Below are 25,713 nucleotides of genomic sequence, written 5' to 3'. Positions count from 1 at the left end.
CTTTTGATTATTGAGCTCTAAACTGAAAAAGGAAGAGACTGACCTCTGGGGCCTGGAGGTGGGAAGTGGACAAAAGAAAGCAGCCAAACTCACCTGTTTTATAGCATTTAAATTATTTGGGTAGATTAATGAGGAAAAACAAGATATAGAATCATCAAAGGGAATTTAAATATGAAATTTAAAAATATTTAAATAGTCAAGTCAAATGTAGTATTTAATCTTACAAAGTGGAAAAAATGGAAAGCAGTAGCTACAGACTACAATCTGATCTGATGTTCTGGCTACTAACAGAAAAACACTGGTTTGATAAGGAAAAAAAAACAAATCTTCAGTAAGGAACTGAAAGCCACCGGCACCGTTCCACAAACAATCCATTATACTGCTATCACCTTCTTGAAACGGAAGCCTCCATTTTGCGGGTGTGGGGTGTGTGTGTGCATGTGCGCGTGGCGGGGGGTATGTGGTGTGTGTGCGTGTGCGCGTGCACACGCATGCGCACATGCATGTGTTCTGGACTCCTCTGATGTTCAAAGAGCAGTCTTGTACATACTATGCTATTCTTCAGTCAAGTCAAAGGCCTACCATGAAAAGTCATTTATTTTATTTAAAAAAAAAAATTTAAACCTTATTTACTTATTAGAGAGAGAAACGAGAGAAAGAACACAAGCAGGCGGAGTGGGAGAAGGAGAAGCAGATTTGCTGCTGAGCAGGGAAGCCCGATGCGGGACTCGATCCCAGAATACTGGGATCCTAACCTGAACCAAAGGCAGACGCTTGGTGCCCCAAGAGAGGTCATTTTTAATATGACAGAACTCTGATCAAGCCCACGATGACAACCACTGAAGCTATTTTGAAATGAGAAATGTTTATATTAGTCTTATTATCAACTTTTAAATCCTTAAACTTAAGGATTTTTAAATTTAAAACTTTTTTTTTTTAATAAGATTTATTTATTTATTTATTTGACAGAGAGAAATCACAAGTAGACAGAGAGGCAGCCAGAGAGAGAGAGAGAGAGGGAAGCAGGCTCCCTGCTGAGCAGAGAGCCCGATGCGGGACTCGATCCCAGGACCCTGAGATCATGACCTGAGCCGAAGGCAGCGGCCCAATGCACTGAGCCACCCAGGCGCCCCAAAACTTTAAAACTTTTAAATTTAATTTTAAATAAATTAAATCATACTTTAATCTGAAATTGAAAGAAAGTTGAGGAAATACATTTTTTAAAATTAAGGATATTTATTTATCACGTAATATTAATACGTAAAAGTTTCAAAAACCTTAAAGGCTTTTTTCATTTAATAAAAATAATACACTTTTATGGCGATTCACAGACCTGTACCCCTGGGGCTAATAATACATCATACGTTAATAAAAAAAATAATAATACACTTTTAAATGGGAATATGCCATAATCACTGTGCTGTGCACACTGCTCTTAATCAAGGTTATTTCTTTAAATAAACAGCAAAGAAAAGCTTAAAAAAGTAGAATAATAAAGGGCTATTATTTTAGATCTTAAAATATGACTATTAAAATAATAAACAAGGGCGTCTGGTTGGCTCAGCCGGTTCAATGTCCAGCTCTTGGTTTTGGCTCAGGTCATGATCTCAAGGTTGTGGGAGGGAGCCCTGCTTCAGGATGCCTGCTCAGCCAGGAGTCTGCTTGCCCCCTCCCTCTGCTCATTGCCCTACTCATGCACTCTCTCTGAAAAAAATAAATCTTAAAATAATAATAATAATAATAAAGTAGAACTGGTGGAAAACCTGACAGGTGGTTCAATAGAACAGAACAGACAGTCCAAAAATACACTTGAGATCTTACAGACCCTAGCTTGACTGATATGGCATCGTAAATCAGCAAAGAAGGACAGTTTGTTAACTACTTTATTTTTTTCTAAGTTCTATTTTGTACACTGTGCCAAATATCACAAGCCAATATAAATTCACTTTAATTATTAGAACTGCATTAGATCCATAGAGTAAATTTACTAATACATGGCACCAATAATTTTTTCCATTTTTTTTTCTTTTTTTTAAGATTTATTTATTTATTTGAGAGAGAGAGAGAGAGTATATGGGCAGGGGGTGGAACAGGGAAAGAATCTCTAGCAGATACCCTTTAAGGGCAGAGCCAGATGCTGATCTTACCGCCCTGAGATCATGACCTGAGGCAAAATCAAGAGGCGGAGGCTTAACCAACTGAGCCACCTAGGCACCCCAATTTTTCCCATTTTTTGACACAATGCATCTGTTCACTCCTCTACAACAAATCATTCTTAGGTATCTCATAATTTGGGTTGTTACTGTAAACAACTTTTTTTTTTCTTTTTGTAAATGACTTTTAATTCCTGTGGTTTTTTGATATAATTTATTATACATACACTTAAAATGATTCACTTTTGAACAATTATTTTGCATTTAGTCAATTATTTTTTTTAAGATTTTATTTATTTATTTGAGAAAGAGAGTGAGAAAGCACGAGATGGGTGTGGGTCAGAGGGAGAAGCAGGCTCCCCACTGAGCAGGGAGCCTGATGCAGGACTCCATCCTAGGACTCTCGGATCAGTGGCCTGGGCCTAACCAATTGAGCCACCCACGCGCCCCTTAGTCAGCTATTTTATTGAACTCTTTTTCAGCTGATTCTCTTAGGAGCATTCTTCTGAAAATAGAGTAATATTGGCCAACAAATATATAATTAACTCATTCATTATTGGAACTATACCTCTATAGATTAGTGTTTGTCTTACTATACTAAGAACTCCCCAAATCATGTTAAATAAGGGAACAGTAGGCTTGTTGAGCAGACTGTCCTCTTCTTACTCTAGTGGTCATTTCTTCAGTATTTCAGACAGTCATTCTTTATCATGTTTAAGGAGTATGTAAACATATCATAAAAGGAAAAAAAGGAATGAAAAGGATATATACAACAATTACGCTATGTGTTATCATTGAGTAGTGGTGGTCAAAAGAAATTGTATCTAATTTCTACTAAATGTTTCTAAATGCTACCAACTTTTAAATCAATTTAGTAGCAATGCAGGTAGGTGCTTTTTGTTTTTTAAAAAAATCATTCCATTCTTAGTATAAAAAAGTTTTTTGCTGGAACAGTTGAATTTTATCAAAAGTTCTTGTCACCTCCAGAAATGAGCATATAATTTTCTTCCTGTTATTTGATTTACTGATATATTAATGTGTTATAATTTATAGATTTATATAGCTATATATTCTAGATATATATAGATATATTACATATCTATATATTATAGATTTATAGATTCTTTAATATCCTTGGGTCCTAAATTTGGTCATATTCCTTTAATATACTGAGATATTTGACATATCAAATGGGGAAAAAAAATTCTGAATAGGTATGTTAGAAATGTATAACTATACACGTGTGGCAGTTGGGTGGCACAGTCAACTGTTAACGCATCCAACTTTTGATTTTGGCTCAGGTGGTGATCTCAGGGTCGTGAGATCAAGCCTGGTGCCAAGCCCTGCATTGGACTCCACACTCAGTGCTGAGTCTGTTTAATATTCTCCCTTCCTCTGTCCCTCCCACTTGTGCTTTCTCTCTCTCTCTCTCAAATAAATAAATCTTTAAAAAATGTATGATTATAGGGCGCCTGGGTGGCTCAGTGGGTTAAGCCGCTGCCTTCGGCTCAGGTCATGATCTCAGAGTCCTGGGATCGAGTCCCGCATCGGGCTCTCTGCTCAGCAGGGAGCCTGCTTTCCTCTCTCTCTCTGCCTGCCTCTCCATCTACTTGTGATTTCTCTCTGTCAAATAAATAAATAAAATCTTTAAAAAAAAAAAAAATGTATGATTATACAGGTAATTGTTCTGGAAAAGATCATGGAAGCAGATATATGAGAATGGTATCAATGGTAATCAGTTATCACTGGGCATAAGAGTTTCTTCTTCATACCACTTTATATTCTAATTTTCCTGGAAGAAATATGTATTATTATTGTAATCAGAAAAAAACACAACAATGTTTATTAGATTTAATCTGCAAGTACTTTATATAGCTTTTCCAGAACTGTATTCCTTGAGATAGAACAAATGTCACTTTTGTTTTTATTTTTTTCAAGATTTTATTTATTTATTTGAGAGAGAGAAAGAGAGAAAGCACATAGGTGGGTGGAGGGGGAGAAGCAGAGGAGCGGGAGAAGCAGATTCCCCGCTGAGCAGGGAGCCTGAAGTGGCACTCCATCCCAGGCCCCTGAGATCATGACGTGAGCTGAAGGCAGACACTTAACTGACTGAGCCCCCAGGTGCCCCTGTCACTTTTATTTTTGTGCTACCTTTGTCAGCTTACAGTTATCAAGATCTTGTGAGATTTAGAAAATAAATGGGCATATTTTCTTTTTTTTTCTCTCCTACAGTTGATAAAGCATTCTTTTTTTTTTGATATATCATTCTAATTATTTGCTTCCTCACACTATCAATGAAATTATCATTAAACCCACTGAGCTTAGATACATTTTAACATTTCTTCCATGATGATTAGTCCCTACGGGATCTTTACTTCTTAAGCCACTTTGGTAAGTTATATTTTCCTAGAAAATTGCTCATTTTTTTTTTTCTTTTTCTTCTTCTTTTTTTAATCAGGGAGAGAGAGAGTGAGCACAAGCAGGGGAAGTGGCAGACAGAGGAGAAGCAGGCTCCCCGCTGAGCAAGGAGGGAGCCCACTGCAGCTCTAGATCCCAGGACCTTATGATCATGACCTGAGCCAAAGGCAGACATTTAATTGGCTGAGCCACACAGGCATCCTGAAGACTGCCCATTTCATCTGGAATTCAACAGAAGTGCCAAAGTAACTTAGCAGAGGACAGAGAGTATTTTCAACACTGCACCATATCCAAGAATTAACTCAAAGAGTATCATTGACCTAAATGAAAAACCTATAAGACATTTTATTTTTTAAATTTTTATTTTTTTAAAAGATTTTATTTATTTGTCAGAGAGAGAGAGAGAGAGAGAGAGCGAGCAAGCACAGGCAGACAGAATGGCAGGCAGAGGCAGAGGGAGAAGCAGGATCCCTGCCGAGCAAGGAGCCCGATGCGGGACTCGATCCCAGGACGCTGGGATCATGACCTGAGCTGAAGGCAGCTGCTTAACCAACTGAGCCACCCAGGTGTCCCCTTATAAGACATTTTAAAGAAAAAATAGAGAAATATCTCTGTGATACTGGGTTAAGCAAAGACTTCTTAGAAGACAAAGAGCCCTGGGCCACCTGGGTGGCTCAATCCACTATGCATCTGCTTTTGGCTCAGATCATGATCCTATGGTCCTGGAATCGAGTCCTGCATCAGGCTCCTTGCTCAAGCAGGAAGCGTGCTTCTCCCTCTGTCTGCTGCGCGCTCTCTCTCTCTCTCTCTGATAAATAAATAAAATCTTAAAAAAAAAAAAAAAAAACACCAAAGACCACAAACCATAAAATAAAAAACTGGATGGGGTGCCTGGGTGGCTCAGTGGGTTAAGCCTTTGCCTTCAGCTTGGGTCGTGATCCCAGGGTCCTGGGATCGAGCCCTGCATCGGACTCTCTGCTCAGCAGTGAGCCTGCGTCCTCCTCTCTGCCTGTCTCTCTGCCTACTTGTGATCTCTGTCAAATAAATAAATGAAATCTTAAAAACAAAACAAAACAAACCTGGATTTTATCAAATTAAACACACAAGTCAGTCAGCATCATTAGTCATGGGGGAACTGCATATTAAAGTCACAGTTAGATACAACTACACACCAATTAGAATGACCAAAATCCAAGACATTGATAATATCAAATGATGGTGAGGATGTGGAGCAATAGGAAGGCTCATTCACTGCTAGTGGGAATGCAAAATGGGAAAGTCTCTTTGGAATACAATCTGGAAGTTTCTTACAAAACTAAATATACTCATACCAATATGTTCCAACAACTGCACTCCTTGGTATTCACCCAAATAACTGGAAACTTTTAAGGGTGCCTGGGTGGCTCAGTTAACTCTCTACCTTTGGTTCAGGTCATGATCCCAGTCTTGGGATTGAGCCACATGTTGAGCTCCCTGTTGTGTGGGGAGCCTGTTTCTCCCTGTCCCACTGTCCCGTCCCCTACTTGTGTTCTCTCTCACTTGCTCTGCTCGCTCTTTCTCAAATAAAAAGATAAATTGAAAATTATGTGCTCACAGAAACCTGCATACACATTTACAGTGGCTTTATTCATAACTGCCATAACTTGGAAGCAACCAAGATGCCCTTCAGTAGGTGAATGAATGAACTGTGGTACATCTAAACAATGGAATAGTATTCAGCGACAAAAAGAAAGGTCGCATCAGGCTCTGAAAAGACATGGAGGAACCTTAAATACCTATCACTAAGTGAAAGAAGTCATTTTCAAAGGCTATGTAGGATTCCAACTATATGACATTTTGGAAAAAGTATGAAAGGAATGAATTACTAATACATGCAGCTACATGTATGAATCTCAACAGCATCATGCTAAGTGGAAAAAACCAGAAAAGCCTATGTGTTGTACAATTTTGTCTATATAACATAATAGAAAAAGGGCAGAATTCAGGTTCAAGTTGTTGCCAGGGGCTGGGGGTGGAGGGAAGAGGGTGAGATTATTTAAAAAGTAAGGAGGGTAGTTATTGGGTGAAGGAAATACCCTATTATCCTGATTGTAGTATGGGTTACACAATCTTACATGTTTGTAAAAAAAACAGGAATATATACCTATAAAGGGTATATATAAATTGTATATAAATTTTTGTATATAAATTATTATTGTATATAAATTATCTCAATGAACAACAAATAGGTTTAAAAAAAAAAATCCTATGGAGTATCTTGTAACTGGTTAACCCAGATTGAAAGCTCCCTAGGAACTGGGATCAGGGGTATCTGACTGGCTCAGTCAGTAGGACATGTGACTCTGGATCTCAAGGTCTTGAGTTTGAGCCCCCAATTGAGTGGGGAGATTAGAGATTACTTAAAAGGAGGGGGGTCACCTGGGTGGCTCAGTTGATTAAGCATCGGACTGTGGATCAGGTCATGATCTCAGAGTCAGGTTCCACACTCAGCAAGGTATCTGCTTGTCCCTCTGCTACTGCCCCTGCTCAGTGCTCTCCTGCTCTGCACTCCCCCCAAATAAATAAGTAAAATCATTAAAAAAAAAAAAGACATTAGCACTAAAGACATTATAGCTATTACATATTTACTATGTATTTGGCACCATGTTACAAATATTACAAGCATTAGTTCATTTAAAGATTTATTTATTTATTTATTTGACAGACAGAGATCACAAGGAGGCAGAGAGGCAGGCGGGGGTGAGGGGAAGCAGTGTCCCCGCTGAGCAGGGAGACTGGTGTGGGGCTTGATCCCAGGCCCTGAGATGATGACCTGAACCAAAGGCAGAGGCTTAACCCACTGAGCCACCCAGGCACACCACATTCATTCGTTTAATTCTTACAGCAACCTTGTGGGAAAGGCAAAATCCATTTCCTTACTTTTCAGATAAATTGAAGCTTGATAACTAACTGTAATGCCTAAAAGGACATAGCCAAGAAATGGCAGAACTGGGATCTGAAATCAGGTTTGTCTGACTCTGGAGCCTGAGGGCTTAACTGTTAGGACATGCTGCCTTGCTTTTGCTGGGTGTTTACTGACCTATACTGTCTACTGAACACCGGATGAGTGTTCAGTGAGTGGATGAGGAACAAGTCAATTGTGTCCGAGTTTGATAGAGTAGGTTGAATCTAGTTCCTAAGAAGAATAAAATGGGGACACCTTGGTGGCTCAGTCAGCCAAGCCGCTGCCTTTGGTTTGGGTCATGATCCCAGGTTCCTGGGATCGAGTACTGCCTGGGGCTCCTTGCTCGGCAGGGAGCCTGCTTCTCTCTCTTCCTCTGCCTGCTACTCTGCTTGTGCGTGCTCTCTCTCTCTCTGACAAATAAATAAATAAATAAAATCTTTAAAAAAAAAAAAAAAAGGAATAAAATGTTTTATATTTTAAACGGCCACATTTATTAACCAGAGAGGTAACACGGTAACATGGTTATTTGAGGTACAGCCACTAAGCTGTGCATATAAAATGACCAGTATTGAATTCCCTTTAACAAAACCTTTTATTGTCTTTTACCTCCTTTAAAAAATTAATTTTACACATTTAATTTTAATTTTTTTAAAGATTTTATTTATTTGACAGAGGGAGACACAGCGAGAGAGGGAACACAAGCACGGGGAAGGGGAGAGGGAGTCCCATGCGGGGCTCAATCCCAGTACCCAGGATCATGACCCAAGCCGAAGGCAGCTGCTTAACGACTGAGCCACCCAAGTGCCCCTATACATTTTATTTTTAACACTGAGAAATATAAAAAAGAAACAATAATTTCCTTAATACTACAACCCAGATAAAATCCCTGCTTATGTTTTGAAAGATAAAGGTAACACACATATATAGTTAGCGGATGCAAACCATACAGGCAGATACAAAATGCTAAGTGAAGCCATCCATCTCTCCTATTACTTCCTTTTAATTTTAATTTTAATAATCACTGCCTATGCAGTGTCCATGACACATTGATAAAAGCTCAGTATGCAAAAGTAAATGCAAACGGAAACCAGTCTACACATTTAGTCAACTTATTATATTTGCTATGATGTTCTAGGTGCAAAGAAGCAGTCAGAAATGATGAAAAGTAGTAAGAGGATATGGAGATGGTCCCGGATGACAGTATTATTACTTTTCAGGCTGTATTACCACTACGGTTCATCTTTTTCTACTGACAGAAAAGAAAAATTACATGGTATCTTGTGCTATTAAAGTTGATAGAAGCTGGGGTTCTGCACATTCTATTTCCCTTAAGACTGGTGATTCTACTTTTTTTTAATTTAATTTTTTAAAAAAGATTTTATTTATTTATTTGACTGAGACAGAGCATGAGCACAAGCAGGGGGAGCAGCAGGCAAAGGGAGAGAAGTAGGCTCCCCGCTAAGCACGGAACCTGATGCAGGACTCGATCCCAGGACCCTGGAATCATGACCTGAGCTGAAGGTAGATGCTTAACCTGAGCCACGCAGGAACCCCTCTGCTTTTTTTTTTTTTTTAAAGATTTTATTTATTTATTTGTCAAAGAGAGAGCGAGAGCGAACACAGGCAGACAGAGTGGAAGGCAGAGTCAGAGGGAGAAGCAGGCTCCCTGCGGAGCAAGGAGCCTGATGTGGGACTCGATCCTAGGATGCTGGGATCATGACCTGAGCTGAAGGCAGCCGCTCAACCAACTGAGCCACCCAGGCGTCCCTGCTTTTTTTTTTTTTTTAATAAAAATTTTATTTGTTTATTTGAGAGGGAGAGGAAGTAGAGAAGTAGAGAGGCAGACTTCACACTGAGCACAGAGCCTGATTTGGGTCTTGATCTCAAAACCATGAGATCATGACCCTAGCTAAAACCAGGAGACAGTTGTTTGACCAACTGAGCCACCCCCATACCCTTGGTAATTCTACTTTATTAAGAATATTTAAAACCATGGTAAGAAATACATACAAATATGTATTGTGTGCTTATTCTTGGGCAGTGGGATTTAACAGTAGGAAGATCTTGCCCTCCATAAGTTTATAGTCCTAACAGGAAAGGAAGATAATATAAGTTTATAATAATGCTTTTTAAAAAAATTTCTATTTAAAACCACAGGAAAAAAATAGAACTACTATAATTTTTGGCACAGTTTAATTCCAGAGGAATTTATCTCTTACTCCCTAAGGATCTCAAAACTAATTAAGTTCATATTTTGGTCTTCATTCTTAAAGCAGAGGGAGTGAAGACTGTGTTATTAAAACATTTAGAACTTCAAGTGGTAACAACATTTTGTGATGATTAGCATCACAAAACGTTTTCCTATGAACTTTTTTTTTTAAAGATTTTTTTTTTTTAAAAGAAATCTCTACACCCAATGTGGGGCTCAAACTCACAAGCCCAAAACCAAGAGTCACATACTCTACTGACCCAGCCAGCCAGGCATCCTGTTTTCCCACGAACTTTGAAGTTAAGTGTATTAGCTTTGAGCATGGCTCCTGAACAACTGTCCTTGAAAAGCTAGGAAAAACCCCATTATAACACAATAATGATTTATGAATTCAGATACAGAACAGGAAGAAAATAATTTTTATTTGTTTAGATACAGCTTCTGTTTACCACTTCAACACAACTCTTCTCATATTCCTACATGATACGAATTTTAATCCGAAAGAGATATTACCTTATAAATCTGTTCCTAAAATACCATGCATATGAATAAAAGCCTTTGTAACTAGCTTCAAATTCAGACTTCATATTAATAATCTATCTCATTAAATACTTATTTCATTAAGGGACACCTGGGTGGCTCAGCAGGTTAAGCCTCAGCCTTTGGCTCAAGTCACGATCCCAGTGTCCTGGGATCAAGTCCCACATTGGGCTCCTTGCTCCGGGGAAAGCCTGCTTTTCCCTCCGGCTGCCACTCCCCCTGCTTATACACTCTCTCTGACAAGTAAGCAAGTAAGTAAGTAAGTAAATATATATATGATTATAATAATTATTTCATCAAGCACATTAAAAAAATATTTTCCAACAAATTGTGTTCACTTCTATGGAAGGGAGGGTGTATAGAAACTTAATAAAGTTGTCAGAAGATTTTGGGAAGGCAATTTAGTATATAGATTCTCTCCTACTCCAAATAAACCTTTTGGAGCTTCATATGACAGGGTTCCAGTCCCTTTTCTTCTGGCATGCTTTGGGGAAAGTGGCTGTTCACCCATAAACAGATGATAAGGGGGGAAGAAAGCAAGCAGAAGTAGTAATGAGCCATTTTTAAAAGCCGAGAGGTATGAAACATCACAGTAGCATGAACTAAACACACATCTTCCATCTTCTCTTGCTTCCTTCTAGCACTTAACATACAGTGCAGTCATTACTCCCCCCACTACCCCCGCTATAAATTATTAATACAGATTAATAATACTTTCATTGAATTCTGCCAGGTACCTATGGAAATGGATGAAAGGGAGGGAAATAAAATAAAGAGAATCAGGGTAAAAACCGTTTCATTCCTTCATCAACCTTCTCCACTCCATGACTTAGAATGTCTGTCCCACACCAACAGTGGCAGAATTCAAGAGGTCTGTTTCTTGGAAGGAATAAAACAATTGGTTTCTGGACTGGTGACACAGAAGACAGTCGAGGGTGGGAATACAGCACTGAAAACTGAGGGGCATTAGGCAACCACGTGCACAATGGAGTTGAATGGAGCATCTCCCCGCTCCCCCCGCCAAGTCCTCTTCTCTCCTTACCATCTAGACATCTAGTCAGTGATGGGAAAATCTGCTCCTACTGACTTGGGGCTTTTTCTTCAACAAGATGGACAAGAAGCTCACCCTACAGAAAGGCCCAGAGGTAATCAGTCTATGCGTTCAAAGCTTCTAATTTAAAGCTTCCCACTCTTAATCATGAGCAGACAGCTAATTATTATGAGACATCAGAGGAAAACCCTAACATAAAACAGATCAAAACAAACACAGAAAAGCAACTTTAGGGGAAAAGGGACTGTGCAAGGCAAAGACAGGTTGCTGAAACAATAAAAGGATACTATGAAAGAAACATTCCCCGAATAAAACCTCCCAGAAATTCAGAATTTAAGAGTAGAAAAGAAAATTTCAAGTGAGGATAAAGGCAAAGAATTCCTCCAGGAGGCAGAGCTAAAGGAGAAAGAGGTGAGAACCAGGAAATTTCTTGGAGGCCCAGCACTGAGAAGCACCTGGCCATCAATAAGATGACACAGGACTGAACCATGTCCCCAGATTAGTAGTGCTATCCAGGATGACACCTGTGCACCACACCCAGAGAGACATCTGTCCAGATTGGAACAGTGACCCAAGAGACACACTGAAGGCTGCCATCACTACGATCTTTGCTGCCATTTATCCTCTTTTTGAATATAAGAATGTAGTGCCCAGGTAAGCACGGTCCTCGGCTTTTCTTGACTGAAGTGTTGATAAATTTCTTCTCAAAACACTCAGCAGTTTAACGAGCTCCTGAAAGCTATAGGTGGATCATGGTCAATCTGGGAGAAATCACAGAACTCAGAACTGCTCACTTCCTCTGACCATACTTCTGCTACCTGTCCAAGACTGGGTGCACACTGGAGCCCTGCCCAGTACAATTTCCAGGACAAGTCCTGACTCTGCCCAGAGTTGCTTTTCTTCCATGGAACAGACTCCTTAAACTTCAGGAAACTGAAGCAAGGATGGTCACCTGATGCCTGGGGATCCCTGAGATCATTCCAGGAGTCTAAGAGGTACAGCTATATACTTACTTAATAAAACTAAATGACTATTAGCCTTTTCAGTGTTGACACTGTACCAACGGTGCAAAAGCAATAGTGAGCAAAACTGCTGGTACCTTAATGCAAGTCAAGGCAGCAGCACAAACTGTAACAGGACTCACGGTCCTCACCATGACATTACTGCAGTTAAAGACAATGCCAGTTTTGATTTAAGAATGTCCTGGACAAAGCTGTAAAAATTACCAGTTTTAATAAATCTCTATGCTTCAGTACATGTCCTTTTATTTTTCTGTGTAAGGAAGTGGTAAGTATGCACATAACTTATACTGAAGTCTAACAGTTACCTTCAATAAAAGTACTTGGGTGGTTGAGTTGCAAGCTCAACTAGCCAGCTTTTTTCATGAAATACCATTTTTACTTGAATAACAAACTATGTTATTCCAGCTTAGATATTTGACAGATATTTTCTCAAAACTGAATAAAAGTGTATCTATCACTATGAAGAAAATGGACAGTACTTGCTGCCAGTGACATAAGTCAGGCTTCCAAAAGAAAATTGTAATTTTGGAAGACATATTCACCAGAGTGAATCTGACAGCTTCTCAATATTTAAGACTTCCAATGGGGACCAGTGGCAGTATTAACAAAGGTGATATTAAAATATTATATAATGAAATGTGTAAGTATCTGTCCATATAGGAAAGGTCCCAGAGGCCTTTGGTCTGTCCCTCTGGACCTTGATGGGTCAATATCTCCCACTTTTATTTTCAGAATACAACAAATAATCCTTTTTCAAACCATTCACATAACTGTCAGCTAATCTAATTATAACAAAATTCTCACCCTATCTTAAAGGGACTCCATCTTCTTAGAAACAAACTTATTATTATTTTTTTAAAGATTTTATTTATTTATTTGACAGAGAGAGATCACAAGTAGGCAGAGAGGCAGGCAGGGAGAGAGAGAGAGGAGGAAGCAGGCTCCCTGCTGAGCAGAGAGCCCGATGTGGGGCTCCTGAGATCATGACCAGAGCCGAAGGCAGTGGCTTAACCCACTGAGCCACCCAGGCGCCCAAGAAACAAACTTATTTTACATTCAGAATTCTACTCTTTGTCAAATGGTATCGAATGGACCATAAACTAGCAAATTTTTTTTTTTTCAAGATTTTTTATTTATTTGTTTGACAGAGAGATAGAGAGCACAAGTGGCAGAACAGCAGGCAGAGGGAGAGGGAGAAGCAGGCTCTTGGACTAGCCTGGAGCCTGATATGGGGCTCAATTGCAGGACCCTGGGATCATGACCTCAGCCGAAGGCAGCCACTTAACCGACTGAGCCACCCAGGTACTCCGCAAATATTATTATGTTTTATAAGCAGCTTAGAAAATTCCATTTTTCTCTAGAATCCACATTATGAGTATAAATGTTAATCAAGTTACAGATTCCAAGATTTAAAGTGTAAGAGGAAAAGTCTCACTAGCACAGAACACAACCTTTTCCTCATACTGGTGATCAAAAGCACATTTCCATTTATGTTTCTTTTTTTAAATATTTTATTTATTTATTTGACAGAGATCACAAGTAGGCAGAGAGGCAGGCAGAGAGAGAGAGAGGAGGTGAAGGAAGCAGGCTCCCCGCTGAGCAGAGAGCCATGCAGGGCTGGATCCCAGGACTCTGGGATCATGACCTGAGCTGAAGGCAGAGGCTTTAACCCACTGAGCCACCCAAGTGTCCCTCCATTTATGTTTCAATTGACTACCGACAAACCATAACTTCTATAGCAACTCTCCTTTGGTATTCTCTAGTAAATTTAATTAATTTAATGATAAATTTAATTAATTAGATTCAATTAAATTTAGGTTATGCCTAAGGTGAGGTAAGGAGGTCAGAGAGAAAAAACAAGTTTCCAGTAAACACCTTTGGAGTAGTCAAATGTTACTCTAGTTTGTCATATGTACATGTTCTTTAGGATTTGTCACCAGGCAACCAAAATCAACACGGTTTACTAAACTGTTCATAAGTAATCCCCTCCAGAATTAACGTGGTAATAAAACTTATGACAAAAGTAGTGACTGCCCTCTAGTGTTCACACTGAGGATTATGCTGATGAACTTGTAAGCTGACACGGTTGGGGGGCGTGGCAGAAACCCACCATAACAATTTAGGGTCATTAAAAGCAGAAGATAAATTTGGACCTTGCCAAGTTTTCAGCCATGTTCCCAAAGCGAGATAACAGATATTAACCTGAGTATCTAATTACTTGTACCAGTAGCCAATGTGTCGAACTTCAGTCCTCTAGGGTAACTGGGCATGAGCAGAATGTAACATTGGTAACATTTTTACTGTACTTCAAGTTATACTACCATAAAACGAGATCCAGACTTCTTTACATTTGGCAAAGAATCACAAAATGCATGAATCAAAATCTTACTCCAGCATGCTGAGTCCCTTTCATGGCTGATGCATATTTTAAATGCCTATTTTAAATTTTAAGTACTTCCTAACTAGTCTTTCTAATCTGCAATATGATTTTTTTGGAAAACACCCCACAAATATCATCTAGTAAGAAAAATGCAGGTAATACTCACCAAATGGATCTTCCATGCCACTATTAACTAGTTTTGGGAGGTGGGGTATAGTTTCTAAAAAGAGAAAAAGGTAAATTATATACTTAAAACACAAAATCCATCACTTTTTTTTTTTAAATCAGTAACACTGATTATAATTTAAAACTGGAACATTACAGAAATGTATAACTTATTAAGTGAGAACACTACCAGCTGGGATACAGATGTATAGTACAAATATATCATAAAACATTTAAGGCTAATTTTCATTTTAAAATATATTATTCTTGGTTTACTCAAATAAGTTTCTTTTCCAATCCCCATCTTGAATTTGTTAGAGTGCAAAGAAATAAGAAAATTTTTTTTCAAAGATTTTATTTATTTATTTGACAGAGATCACAAGTAGGCAGAGAGGCAGGCAGAGAGAGAGAGAGGAGGAAGCAGGGTCCCCGCTGAGCAGAGAGCCCGACGCTGGACTTGATCCCAGGACCCTGAGATCATGACCCGAGCGGCTTAACCCACTGAGCCACCCAGGCGCCTGAAACAAAATTTTTATGTAAAAACAAACAACATGCCCCCCAACAAAACTCACATAAACACCTGAGAAAGGATATCAGTGATACCTTAGAAGGAACTGGCTTTGCCTAAGAATGTAGAAGTTATCTTATATAAAGTAAATTGTCAGTTTAGAATGCAAGTAGGAAAATAAAACAAAAAAATGTTTCCGGGCTCTTAAATTAGATAGGATCAGTCTGCCCAATCTTGCTTCATAATTCTCTTCGGTTTGGATCCCAAGGGCATTCCCTAATAAACAGTCTGAATCGCTAAACTCTAATTCAGAGTCCCTTTTCAGAGAACAAAACCTACCAATAGTTGGTGCCAGGCGTGATCTGAAAAATATCGGGAGTATAAAGGGGTTTTAGAGTTGAATTGTTCACAGACTAGATGACAATGAGGATCCCTCATCACTGATGAGAGCCGTAACACAGATAACCCTGGTAGAAGGTGCCCGCCCAACTCTTAAACTTTCACCAGTGGTGAACAGTGGTGGTCTACGTGTGGACGGAACGCTCTAGCTGTATCAGGCACTTGAAGAGTACTGCGCATGTGAGCCTTCCTGCTGGTCGTTTCTTCAGTTCCTGAATGTATCACTGAAACAGACATACTTGGAATTAGGGCAATCCCTATTTTGAGTTGTTGGGCTGTGGTGTAAGAGTTACCACGCTGGGAAAGGCTAGGTAGAAGAAACTAAGCCTGCCCTAGCCCACCTGCCAAGATAATAAATAACAAAACAAGACAATGTTGTAACCCACAGTCAAGGGAGGGGGGCTGGCAGAAATTAGTGCAATACCCTGGTGGGTGCAGAATTCACAGTGTGGTCCCTGAAGAAATCAAGCAAATCCTGGAGGCAGGTGGCAGATGGCCACAAACTGAATCTAATATTAGTTTCAACTAGAGCTGCCACACCAGAGGTATGTTTGCTAGAGCAGGTTAATAGGCCCAGGAGCACCGTTTGCAGTCAATGACTGCAGGAATAAACTTTTTTTTTTAATTTCTTTAAGTAAACAGGATCAGAAACAATTCACATTCACATAGATTACAGCACACACTTATATACAGGATTATGTTAATTCTGCAACCTTCTTACATAATATAGTCCAAAGAGGCATGGGTCATCTGGAGTTTCTGCAGGACATCACAGTGACTCAAGATATATATATATATATATATATATATATATATATATTTAAAGATTCATTATTTATTTGTGAGGGGGGAGGGGCAAAGGGAGACCGAGAGACTCCCACCTGAGTGTGGAGCCTGACACAGGGCTCAGTCCCACCACCCTGAGATCATGACCTGAGCCAAAACCAAGTGTTGGAAACCTAACCAACTGAGCCACTCAGTGACCTACTATATTAGTAACATCTTGCTAACTGGGCCAGAGGACCAAGGAGTGGAAAGCACACTGAAGGCCTTGTCAAAAGACATTTACTCCACAGAGAGACCAATGTCTCAAAGATTCAGGAACCCATTACATCAGTAAAATTTTTATGGTCCCAGTAGTGAGGGCTTGATAAGACATGCCATTCAAGTAAAGGCAACCAAGTAAATACCTGCACCTTGCATCTCCCACAATTAAGAGGGAGCCATTCCACCTGAGAATCTGAGAATACTGCTATGGCTTCTAAACCAGGAGACATAAAAAGGTGCATATCAAGAGTAGCTCAAAACAGGAAAGGAATCTGCAGGCCTGGATGGTGATAAACAACCTGGCAGATCCTATGGTACTGTGGCAAGCCCCAGTGGGAGAATCACTATATGACCCCCTGGGGTCCTGGAGCAAGGCCATGCCTTTTGTAGTGGAAAATCAAATGTCTTCTGCACAATGACTCCTGGCATGATACTGCATCCTAAGAGATATGGAGCATGTGACCACCAAGACACCAAGTGCCCATTTATCTAGAATCACCCATTTTGACCTAAGTTCTGTGAAACACACCAAGTTATAATGTTGGGTGGACCCAGTAACAATCCAACGTAAGATCAAAGCGATACAACCAAGATCAAGCACAAATACGACCAGAAGTCACAAGCTTGAGCAGAGAGCCTACCCCATCATATCACCCACCACTGTCATACAAGCACCCCTCCCTCAGCATATACCTTTTTGGCCATATGGGGGGGCTCTATCATCAGCTGACAGAGACAAAACCCTTATAGTTCTCACAGACATCTGTATGTGGTACAAGTGAAAACTGGACAGGTGCTACATAAAGCTTCCCTCAGGGGGTGGCTCCGAAAACAGTGGTAAAGGAAAACCTTCCCAATGGGCAGAGCTTTAGGCAGTACACTTGACTGTCTACTATGTATAGACAAAGACATGGTAGGCAAATGTTGCAACATGCTGGTCAGGGGGCTTAAAAGTAGAAAGACTGGAATAGTGCGACAAGGAAGTCTTAGGGTAGAGGCACGCAGGAGGGCTACGGAGTGGATACAACCAAGTTAAGGTCTAGTCCTGACATTCATCAGAGAACACCTACCATGAAAGAGGCACTAAACAACCAAGTAGACAATGATTCAACCAGTTTCTGTCAGCCATCTTTTTTCATGGCCTCCCCAGTGCACATGAAATGGGCACATGAAAAAATGTGGTCACGATAGCAGAGATATATACCATGCATGGACAACTGCATGAATTCCCACTTACAGGGATGCTCCAGTTACTGATGCAGCCAAAAGTCCAAATGGCCAGCAACAGAGGCAAACACTAAGCTCCAATATGGCACCATCTTTAAGGAAACCACTTGATGGCAAGCTGACTTGACTATACTGGCCCCTCCCACCTTGAAAAGGCAAACAATTTATTCTGAAAGGAATAAGGACATAGTCTGGGGGTAGGTTTGTCCTTCCTGCCCTCTGGAACATCACCACACGAGAGTTCACGAAAGGTTTAATCTACCAGTAAGCATCATCCCACACAATATTACTTCCTCACAGTAAGTGCAAGATAGGTTCCAGGAACACGGGATCTACTGGTGGTATCATATATAGCATCATCTAGGAGTTCCTAACCTAAAAGAGCATTGAAATGGCCTGATGAAGGCACAGCTGGACAGAATGCCAACCTCCTGGATGCAATACATACCCCAAATCAAAGACCTTCATATGCTAAGAAAATTACAAGAATATAGGAAAATTACAAGAATATAGGAAAATGGGGGGGGGGGTACAAACACAATATACCCTGTTTATCATCAAATCCCAAAGACCCACCTGGGGAATTTGTGTGTATTACCCCTGCAATTCTGGGTTCTGCAAAGATTTATGTCACCAAAAGAGAACACTTTCGTAAGAGACAAAAGAATCCCGAGGGGGTGGGGAAAGAATCCCCTAGAGTCTATAAGCTATGGCTGTCACCTGGGCATTTTCGAGTTCTTGTATCTAGGGATCAAAAGGCAAAGGAGGAATTACCATCTTGGCAGGGGTAACTGATCCTTATTACCAGAAAGAAGTAGGGCTGCTGTTCCACAATGGGACAGTGACAATATATCTGGAACCCAGATGATCCACTTGGGTGCCCATTAGTATTCCCTTTCCCACCTCTCAGAGTACCATAAGCAGACAAATTGGATACTCTGGCCTGAGAAAAGCATGGTAACTAGTGGTTCAGATCCCTCAGGAATGAGGGTTTGGGTCATACCACTAAGTAAGCTGTCAAGACTGGAAGAGATGGGGGAGTGCCTGGTTGGGTCAGTTGGTTAAGTGGCTGATTTTTGTTTTAAAAGGTAATTATTTAATATATTTATTTATTTGAGAGAGGGAGAGAGAGATAGTGAGTGCAAGCATGCACAGGGGAGGTGTACAGGGAGGGGGAGAGAGAATTCTTAAACACACTCCCCAAAGAGTGCAAAGCACAACACGGGGCTCGATCCCAGGACCCTGAGATCATGACCGGAGCCAAAATCAAGAGTTGGCCATCCAACCCACTGAGCCATCCAGGCACTGCAAGCATCTGACTCTTGATCTCAGCTCACATCTTGATCTCAGGGTTGTGGGTTCAAGCCCCACACCGGGCTCCACGCTGGGTCCCATACTTAAAAAAAAAATTGAAATTAAAAACAGAATTATCACAGGACCCAGCAATTCCACTTCTGGATATATACCCCAAAGAACTGAAAGTAGGAACTCAAATACATATTTGTACAGTCATGTTCATAGTAGCATTACTGACAATAAAAAACAACCCAAATATCCATCAACAGGTGAATGGATACATAAAATGTGGAATATATTATTCAGCCTTATTAAGGAATGAAATTCTGACTTATGTTACAATACAGATGATTTCTGAGACATTATGCTAAATGAAATAAGCTAAACACAAAGGGAAAACATTATGGGATTCTACTTCACCTAGAAGAGTCAAATTCAGAGACAGAAAGTCAGATGGTGGGGCACCTGGGTGGCTCAGTGGGTTAGGCCTCTGCCTTTGGCTCAGGTTGTGGTCTCACGGTCCTGGGATCGAGCCCTACATTGGGCTCTCTGCTCAGCGGGGAGCCTGCTTCCCCCCCCCCCCTCTCTGCCTGCTGCTCTGCCTACTTGTGATCTCTCTGTCAAATAAATAAAAAAATGAAATCTTTAAAAAAAAAAAAAGTCAGATGGTGTTTTCAGGAGCCGAGGGAGGAGAGAATGAAGAATTATCATCACTAATGGGTACAGAGTTTTAGTTTAGGAAAATGAAAAAGTCTAAAGATAGATAGTGGTGATGGTTGTAGAACAATGTGAATATACTTAATGTCACCAACTATATCCTTTAGAAATGTTAAAATGGTAAACTTCAGGGGCACCTGGTGGCTCAGTTGGTTGTGTCTGCCTTTGGCCCAGGTCGGGATCTCAGGGTCCTGGGATCGAGCCCTGCATGGGGTTCCCTGCTCAGTGGGAAGCCTGCTTCTTCCTTTCCCTCTGCCCCTCCCCCTGCTTGTATGCTCTCTGTCACATAAATGAATAATCTTTAAAAAAAACTGTAAACTTGATATTGTGCATATTTTATTGCAACTAAAAAAAAAAGAAAGAAAGAAAACCAGCTCAATCTTGGTAAGACCAGAGAGTATTATGGCATTTTAACTACCCTGACTCCCACTTCCCTCTCCCCAGCTTTCGGTTAGCCTTGAAAACCAAGACCCTCACAACCACAGTAGTTATAAAAACCAGCAGCCTAGCAGCTACTGGAAAGGAGAGAACAAATGTGGAGATCTCTAAAAGCCCCATCCCCAGAGAGCTGTTAGTATGTGATCTGACTGATAGCACCAAGAAACTCCATTCTCCTTATCTTTATTGGACCTGATTCAGAGCTTTTTCTGTGTGAAGAGCCCTATCCTTTGGAGATTTTTCAAAAAAGTCAGTTGTAGTGTTTAACATCCCCAAAGCCTAAGGCAGTGATACCAGCTGGAGGCTAACAGGACACTGAACAAAAAACCATAAATGTCCAGGATTGAGAGGTCTATATGGGCTTCAGGAAAGCTCTGACATATTCTTTTTTTTTTTTTTAAGATATTATTTATTTATTTGACAGACAGAGATCACAAGTAGGCAGAGAGGCAGGCAGAGAGAGAATGGAGGAAGCAGGCTCCCTGTTAAGAGAGCCCGATGTGGGGGGCTCGATCCCAGGACCCTGGGATCATGACTGAAGGCAGAGGCTTTAACCCACTGAGCCACCCAGGTACCCAGCTCTGACATATTCTTAGGCATCTAGAAGGGCTTGCAGGCTCTGGACATACCCAGGAAAGGCCTGAGAGGGCCCTGATCTCTTACCCTCTGGCTGACCTTGAAATTCTGTGCAAGCAGGAAGTAATGGCTAAGGCAAAGTTGTATACTGCCTGCTGGGAACATTGAAAGTATATGCCAATGTACAGACAGAACCCCCTTGGCAAAGGCTGGATAATTTACTGGTCCAAGACATTTAAGAAAATCTCTGTCTAACCATTAGCTAACCACTAAACCAACCAAGCAGAGACTTCATTGGTCATACAACAAAGAATACAGGCTCTACAGATATTTCATCCAGGAAAGTCACTAAATAAAAAAGAAATGTGCAGGAGGGAAGGGAGAAACTGATTTGCAGATTGCCACATTATTTTAAATGCTCAGTATTTAGAAAAAGTTATGATACACAAATAAAGAGGAAAGTATGGTCTATATACAGGGAAAAAAAGCAGTCAACAAAACCATACCTGAGGAGGTCTAGATGTTGGGCTTACTGGACAAAGACTTTAAAGATTTTATTTACTTATTTGACAGATAGAGAGAGCATACGCAGGCAGAGGTAGGGGGAGAAGGAGAAGCAGGCTCTCTGCTGAGCAGGGAGCCTGATATAGGGCTCCATCTCAGGACGCTGGTATGATGACCTGAGCCACAGGCAGCGGCTTATCCGACTGAGCCACCCAGGTTCCCCTAGACAAAGACTTTAAATAAACTCTTCTAAATACTTCAAATAACTAAAGAAAACCATGTCTGAAGCATTAAGATAAAGCATTAAGATTAAGAAAAATGCCTCGTCAAATACAGAGTAGCAATAGCAATAGCAACAGAAATTGTATAAAAAAAAAGAAAGACTGGGGTACCTGGGTGGCTCAGTCAGTTAAGTGTTTGCCTTTGGCTCAGGTCATGCCAGAATCAAGCCAGGCATCAGGCTCCTTGCTCAGCAGGGATTCTGCTTCTCTCTCTGGCCCTCACCCGACTTGTATGCCCTCTCTCAAATAAATAAAGTCCTTAAGAAAAGAAAAAGAAAGATTTTCTGGAGTTGAAAAGTATGATAACTGAAAAGAAAAATTCACTAGGTAGGCTCAACAGCAGATCTGAGCTGGCAGAAGAATCAGCAAAAACAAAGACAAGTTCACGGAGATTACCCTGTCTGAGGAACAGAATAAAAAAGAATGAAGAAAAATGAAGAGAGCCTCAGAGAACAAACCTTCAAGCATACAAACCATCAAGTATACAGACATACACATAATGGGAAATTAATACTGCCCCCAAATGATGAAAAATACATCCAAGAAACTCAAAAAAAGTGTAAGATAAACACAAAATGATCCACACTTAGGATTCAAAATGATGAAGGAAAAAGACTTAAACCAAAATCCTACATCCAGCAAAACTATCCTTTTAAAACAAAGGCGAGAGAAAGACATTCCCAGATATACAAAAACTGAGAGCATTCATCCCTAGCCGACCTGTTCTATGAGAAACAGTGCAGACTTTCATGCTGACGTGAGAGAAACTAGACAGTAACCAGAATCCATAGGAAAAAATAAAGAGCGATAAGAAAAGTAACTACACAGGTAAATATAAAAGACAGTATAAAAGTATATAATTTTATTTTCCTATCTAATTAAAAAGACAATGTATAAAGCAATAATTACAAAAGCTTAGCAATTGGCTTATGATATATAAATACATAATTTGTATGAGAATAACAGCACTACGGGGGAAAAGGAACAAGCTATACTGAAATCAAATTGATATATACCTGAACAAGATTACTAGGTTGTTTTAAGGTAAAATGTGAATTGTAATTCCCAGAGCAACCACTAAAAAAAAAAGACTAGCTGAGAAGTCAAATCAGTTGAGTGTTAACCTTCCAACAAGTATAAAAGGAATTAGAGAGAATAGGGGTATTAACACAGGGTACAGTCATTAGAAGCCTGAACATAGTGTAATCATTAGTGTAAACAAAGCTCTATTTGAACCCTCATGCTAACAGATCTGAGGTCAGTATTTTGTTTCCGATGTATGTGGCACTGAATAAATGTCTGATACATAAGTGAGAACATCTGGAAATGGTTAGTAAACATAACAGGATTTGCTGGCAGATACGGAAGACGGAATTAACAGTATCTCAACTGTTAACCACATTATCCACTAGATGATCAGGGTGATGATACAGGGTTAGCTAACAGAAAGTTTCAATTAACACACTCTGTCCTTAGAGAATCACAAACAGGAGGGTATCTTGCTGAAAGAATTCTGAGTCATCTTTGTAGAAGAGGACGCTACTTCGTGTCTCCACCTAAATGAACGCCTGTGCTAGAAGTATTCCCATGGTTTCTAGAGCCACCAATGTGCAGATGATGCCCAAACCTATATGTATGTTCAGTCCAGATCTCTCTCAAAAGCTCAGGGTAGGGGTGCCTGGGTGGCTCAGTGGGTTAAAGCCTCTGCCTTCGGTTCAGGTCATGATCCCAGGTTTCTGGGATCGAGCCCGCATCGGGTTCTCTGCTCCGCAGGGAGTCTGCTTCCTCCTCTCTCTCTCTCTGCCTGTCTCTCTGCCTACTTGTGATCTCTATCTATCAAATAAATAAATAAAATCTTAAAAAAAAAAACAAAACTCAGGGTAAAAAGCAAAAAAACTTAACAGTTACAAGGCCCTGTGATCATGTTCAATGACCCCATGATGTTCAACTACTCTCCCTCGCTAAGCTTCTTGAACCTGCCAGGCATGCTTGGGGCTTTTGCACTTGCTTTTTGCTCTCCCTGGAATGCTCCTCCCCAAGATTTTCATTCCTCAATTCTTTTAGGTCTTTGCTAAAATGCTGCCTTCTCAGTGATGCCTTCCTCCTTTACCCAAGTTTAAATTGAAATCATCAGCATTGAAATCATAAGCATCACCACACCCCACCCCTGCTTTACCTCTTTTCCCAGCTTTGCATTTCCTTTTCTTTTTTTTTAAAAGATTTTAATTAATTTATTTGACAGAAAGAGAGAGAGTGTGGGGGCGCCTGGGTGGCTCAGTGGGTTAAGCCTCTGCCTTCGGCTCAGGTCATGATCTCAGGGTCCTGAGCAGGGGGCCTGCTTCCCTTCCTCTCTCCTACAGTGATCTCTCTCTGTCAAATAAATAAATAAAATCTTAAAAAAAAAAAAAGAAAGAAAGAGAGAGAGTGTGTGTGTACAAGTAGGGGAGGAGCAGAGGGAAAGGCAGAAGCAGGCTCTCTGATCAGGGAGCCTGATGTCGGGCTCATTCTCAGGACCCTGTGATCATGACCTGAGCCACTCAGGCACCCCTCCAGCTTTGTATTTCTCAGAGCACTTATCTTCTACATTATGTTATAAATTTATTTATTGTTTATTATCTCCTCGCACTAAAATATGAATTCTTTCAGGACATATGTGTTGCCTTTTTTTTTTTTTTCACTGCTGTATCTTTAACATCTAGAATAGTGTCTGGAGTGGTGCAGTTAGTTAATCATCAGACTCTTGATTTTGGCTCAGATCGTGATCTCAGGATCCTGAGACTGAACCCTGAGTTGGGATCTGTGCTCAGCATGGAGTCTGAGTGAGATTCTCTCTCTCCCTCTCCCCCTGCCCATCCTTCCTGCGCAGGCATATGCACTCTTAAAAAAATTATATATATATATATATATATATATATATATATTTATTTATATTTAGAATAGTGTGCCTGGAAGATATTAAGTACACAATAACTATTTTTTATTTAACTATTTTTAAAAAGATTTTATTTATTTATTTGTTAGACACACAGAGTGCATAAGCAGGGAAAGTGGCAGGCAGAAGGAGAAGCAGGCTCCCCACTGAGCAAGGAGCGCAATGTGGAACTTGATCCCAGGACTCTGGGATCATGACCTGAGCTAAAGGCAGATGCTTAAGTGACTGAGCTTCCCAGGCATTCCACAGTAACAACTATTTTTTAAATGAATGAGCTCCAAATCCACATGTCCAATTCACTAAACACCTCCACCTAGATATCCACAATCCTCCATTCAACATACACAAAACAATTCCTCATCTGCCTCACTCATCCTCATTCCCCACTCTTCCGGCAGCTTTCTAGCTTGCCACTCTCCACCGAGTTGTTCAAAGCAAAAATCTCGTCCTCCACATCATATGAGTCATTTCCAAAACATACCTCACAGCAAACCCTTTCTTTGTCTTCATTGCCTAAAGACAGGATAGAATCCAAAATATTTTACTGCCTCTCACAGCCCAGCAATTGTGAAGTGTTCCTAAACTGGGGCCTACGAACTCAGTTTTTGTTCTCCCTCCTCAAGTGAGGCAACCCCTGCAGGAAACCTCCCCAACTGTGCCTCCAGATGTGATGTGATGTGATGCTTGCTGTGATGCTCTCTTTTGTGTCCACTGTGATGATGATGGGTCCCTGGTCAGCCCACGTGGCACTGTGCCGCAGTTCTACAGCTTTAAATACAATATATACACTGATGACTTCCAAATTCATATTGCCAGACTGAATCTCTCATCTGAACTTCAAACTGGTATATCCACAGACTACACATCTTTATTTGGAAATCTACTAAGTTTCTCAGACATAGTATA

At 40.4% G+C, this 25,713-nt stretch overlaps 1 protein-coding gene across 1 annotated transcript in view; it reads right to left on the bottom strand.

The window, feature by feature from the left end:
- The window catches only part of PHACTR4 (phosphatase and actin regulator 4), a 107,405-nt gene that overhangs the window by 68,341 nt on the left and 13,351 nt on the right, over positions 1 to 25,713 (bottom strand). Inside the window, exon 2 of the mRNA XM_059377067.1 lies at positions 14,884 to 14,937. Within this exon, the coding sequence (XP_059233050.1) occupies positions 14,884 to 14,899 (16 nt within the window). The 5' untranslated portion in view covers positions 14,900 to 14,937. The remainder of the gene's footprint in view (positions 1 to 14,883; positions 14,938 to 25,713) is intronic.

Source organism: Mustela nigripes, chromosome 14 (assembly GCF_022355385.1).
Source record: "Mustela nigripes isolate SB6536 chromosome 14, MUSNIG.SB6536, whole genome shotgun sequence".
Classification (NCBI taxonomy): Eukaryota; Metazoa; Chordata; class Mammalia; order Carnivora; family Mustelidae; genus Mustela; species Mustela nigripes.
The sequence above is the reverse complement of the archived record's forward strand: the minus strand, read 5'-3'. Positions and strand labels throughout refer to the sequence as shown.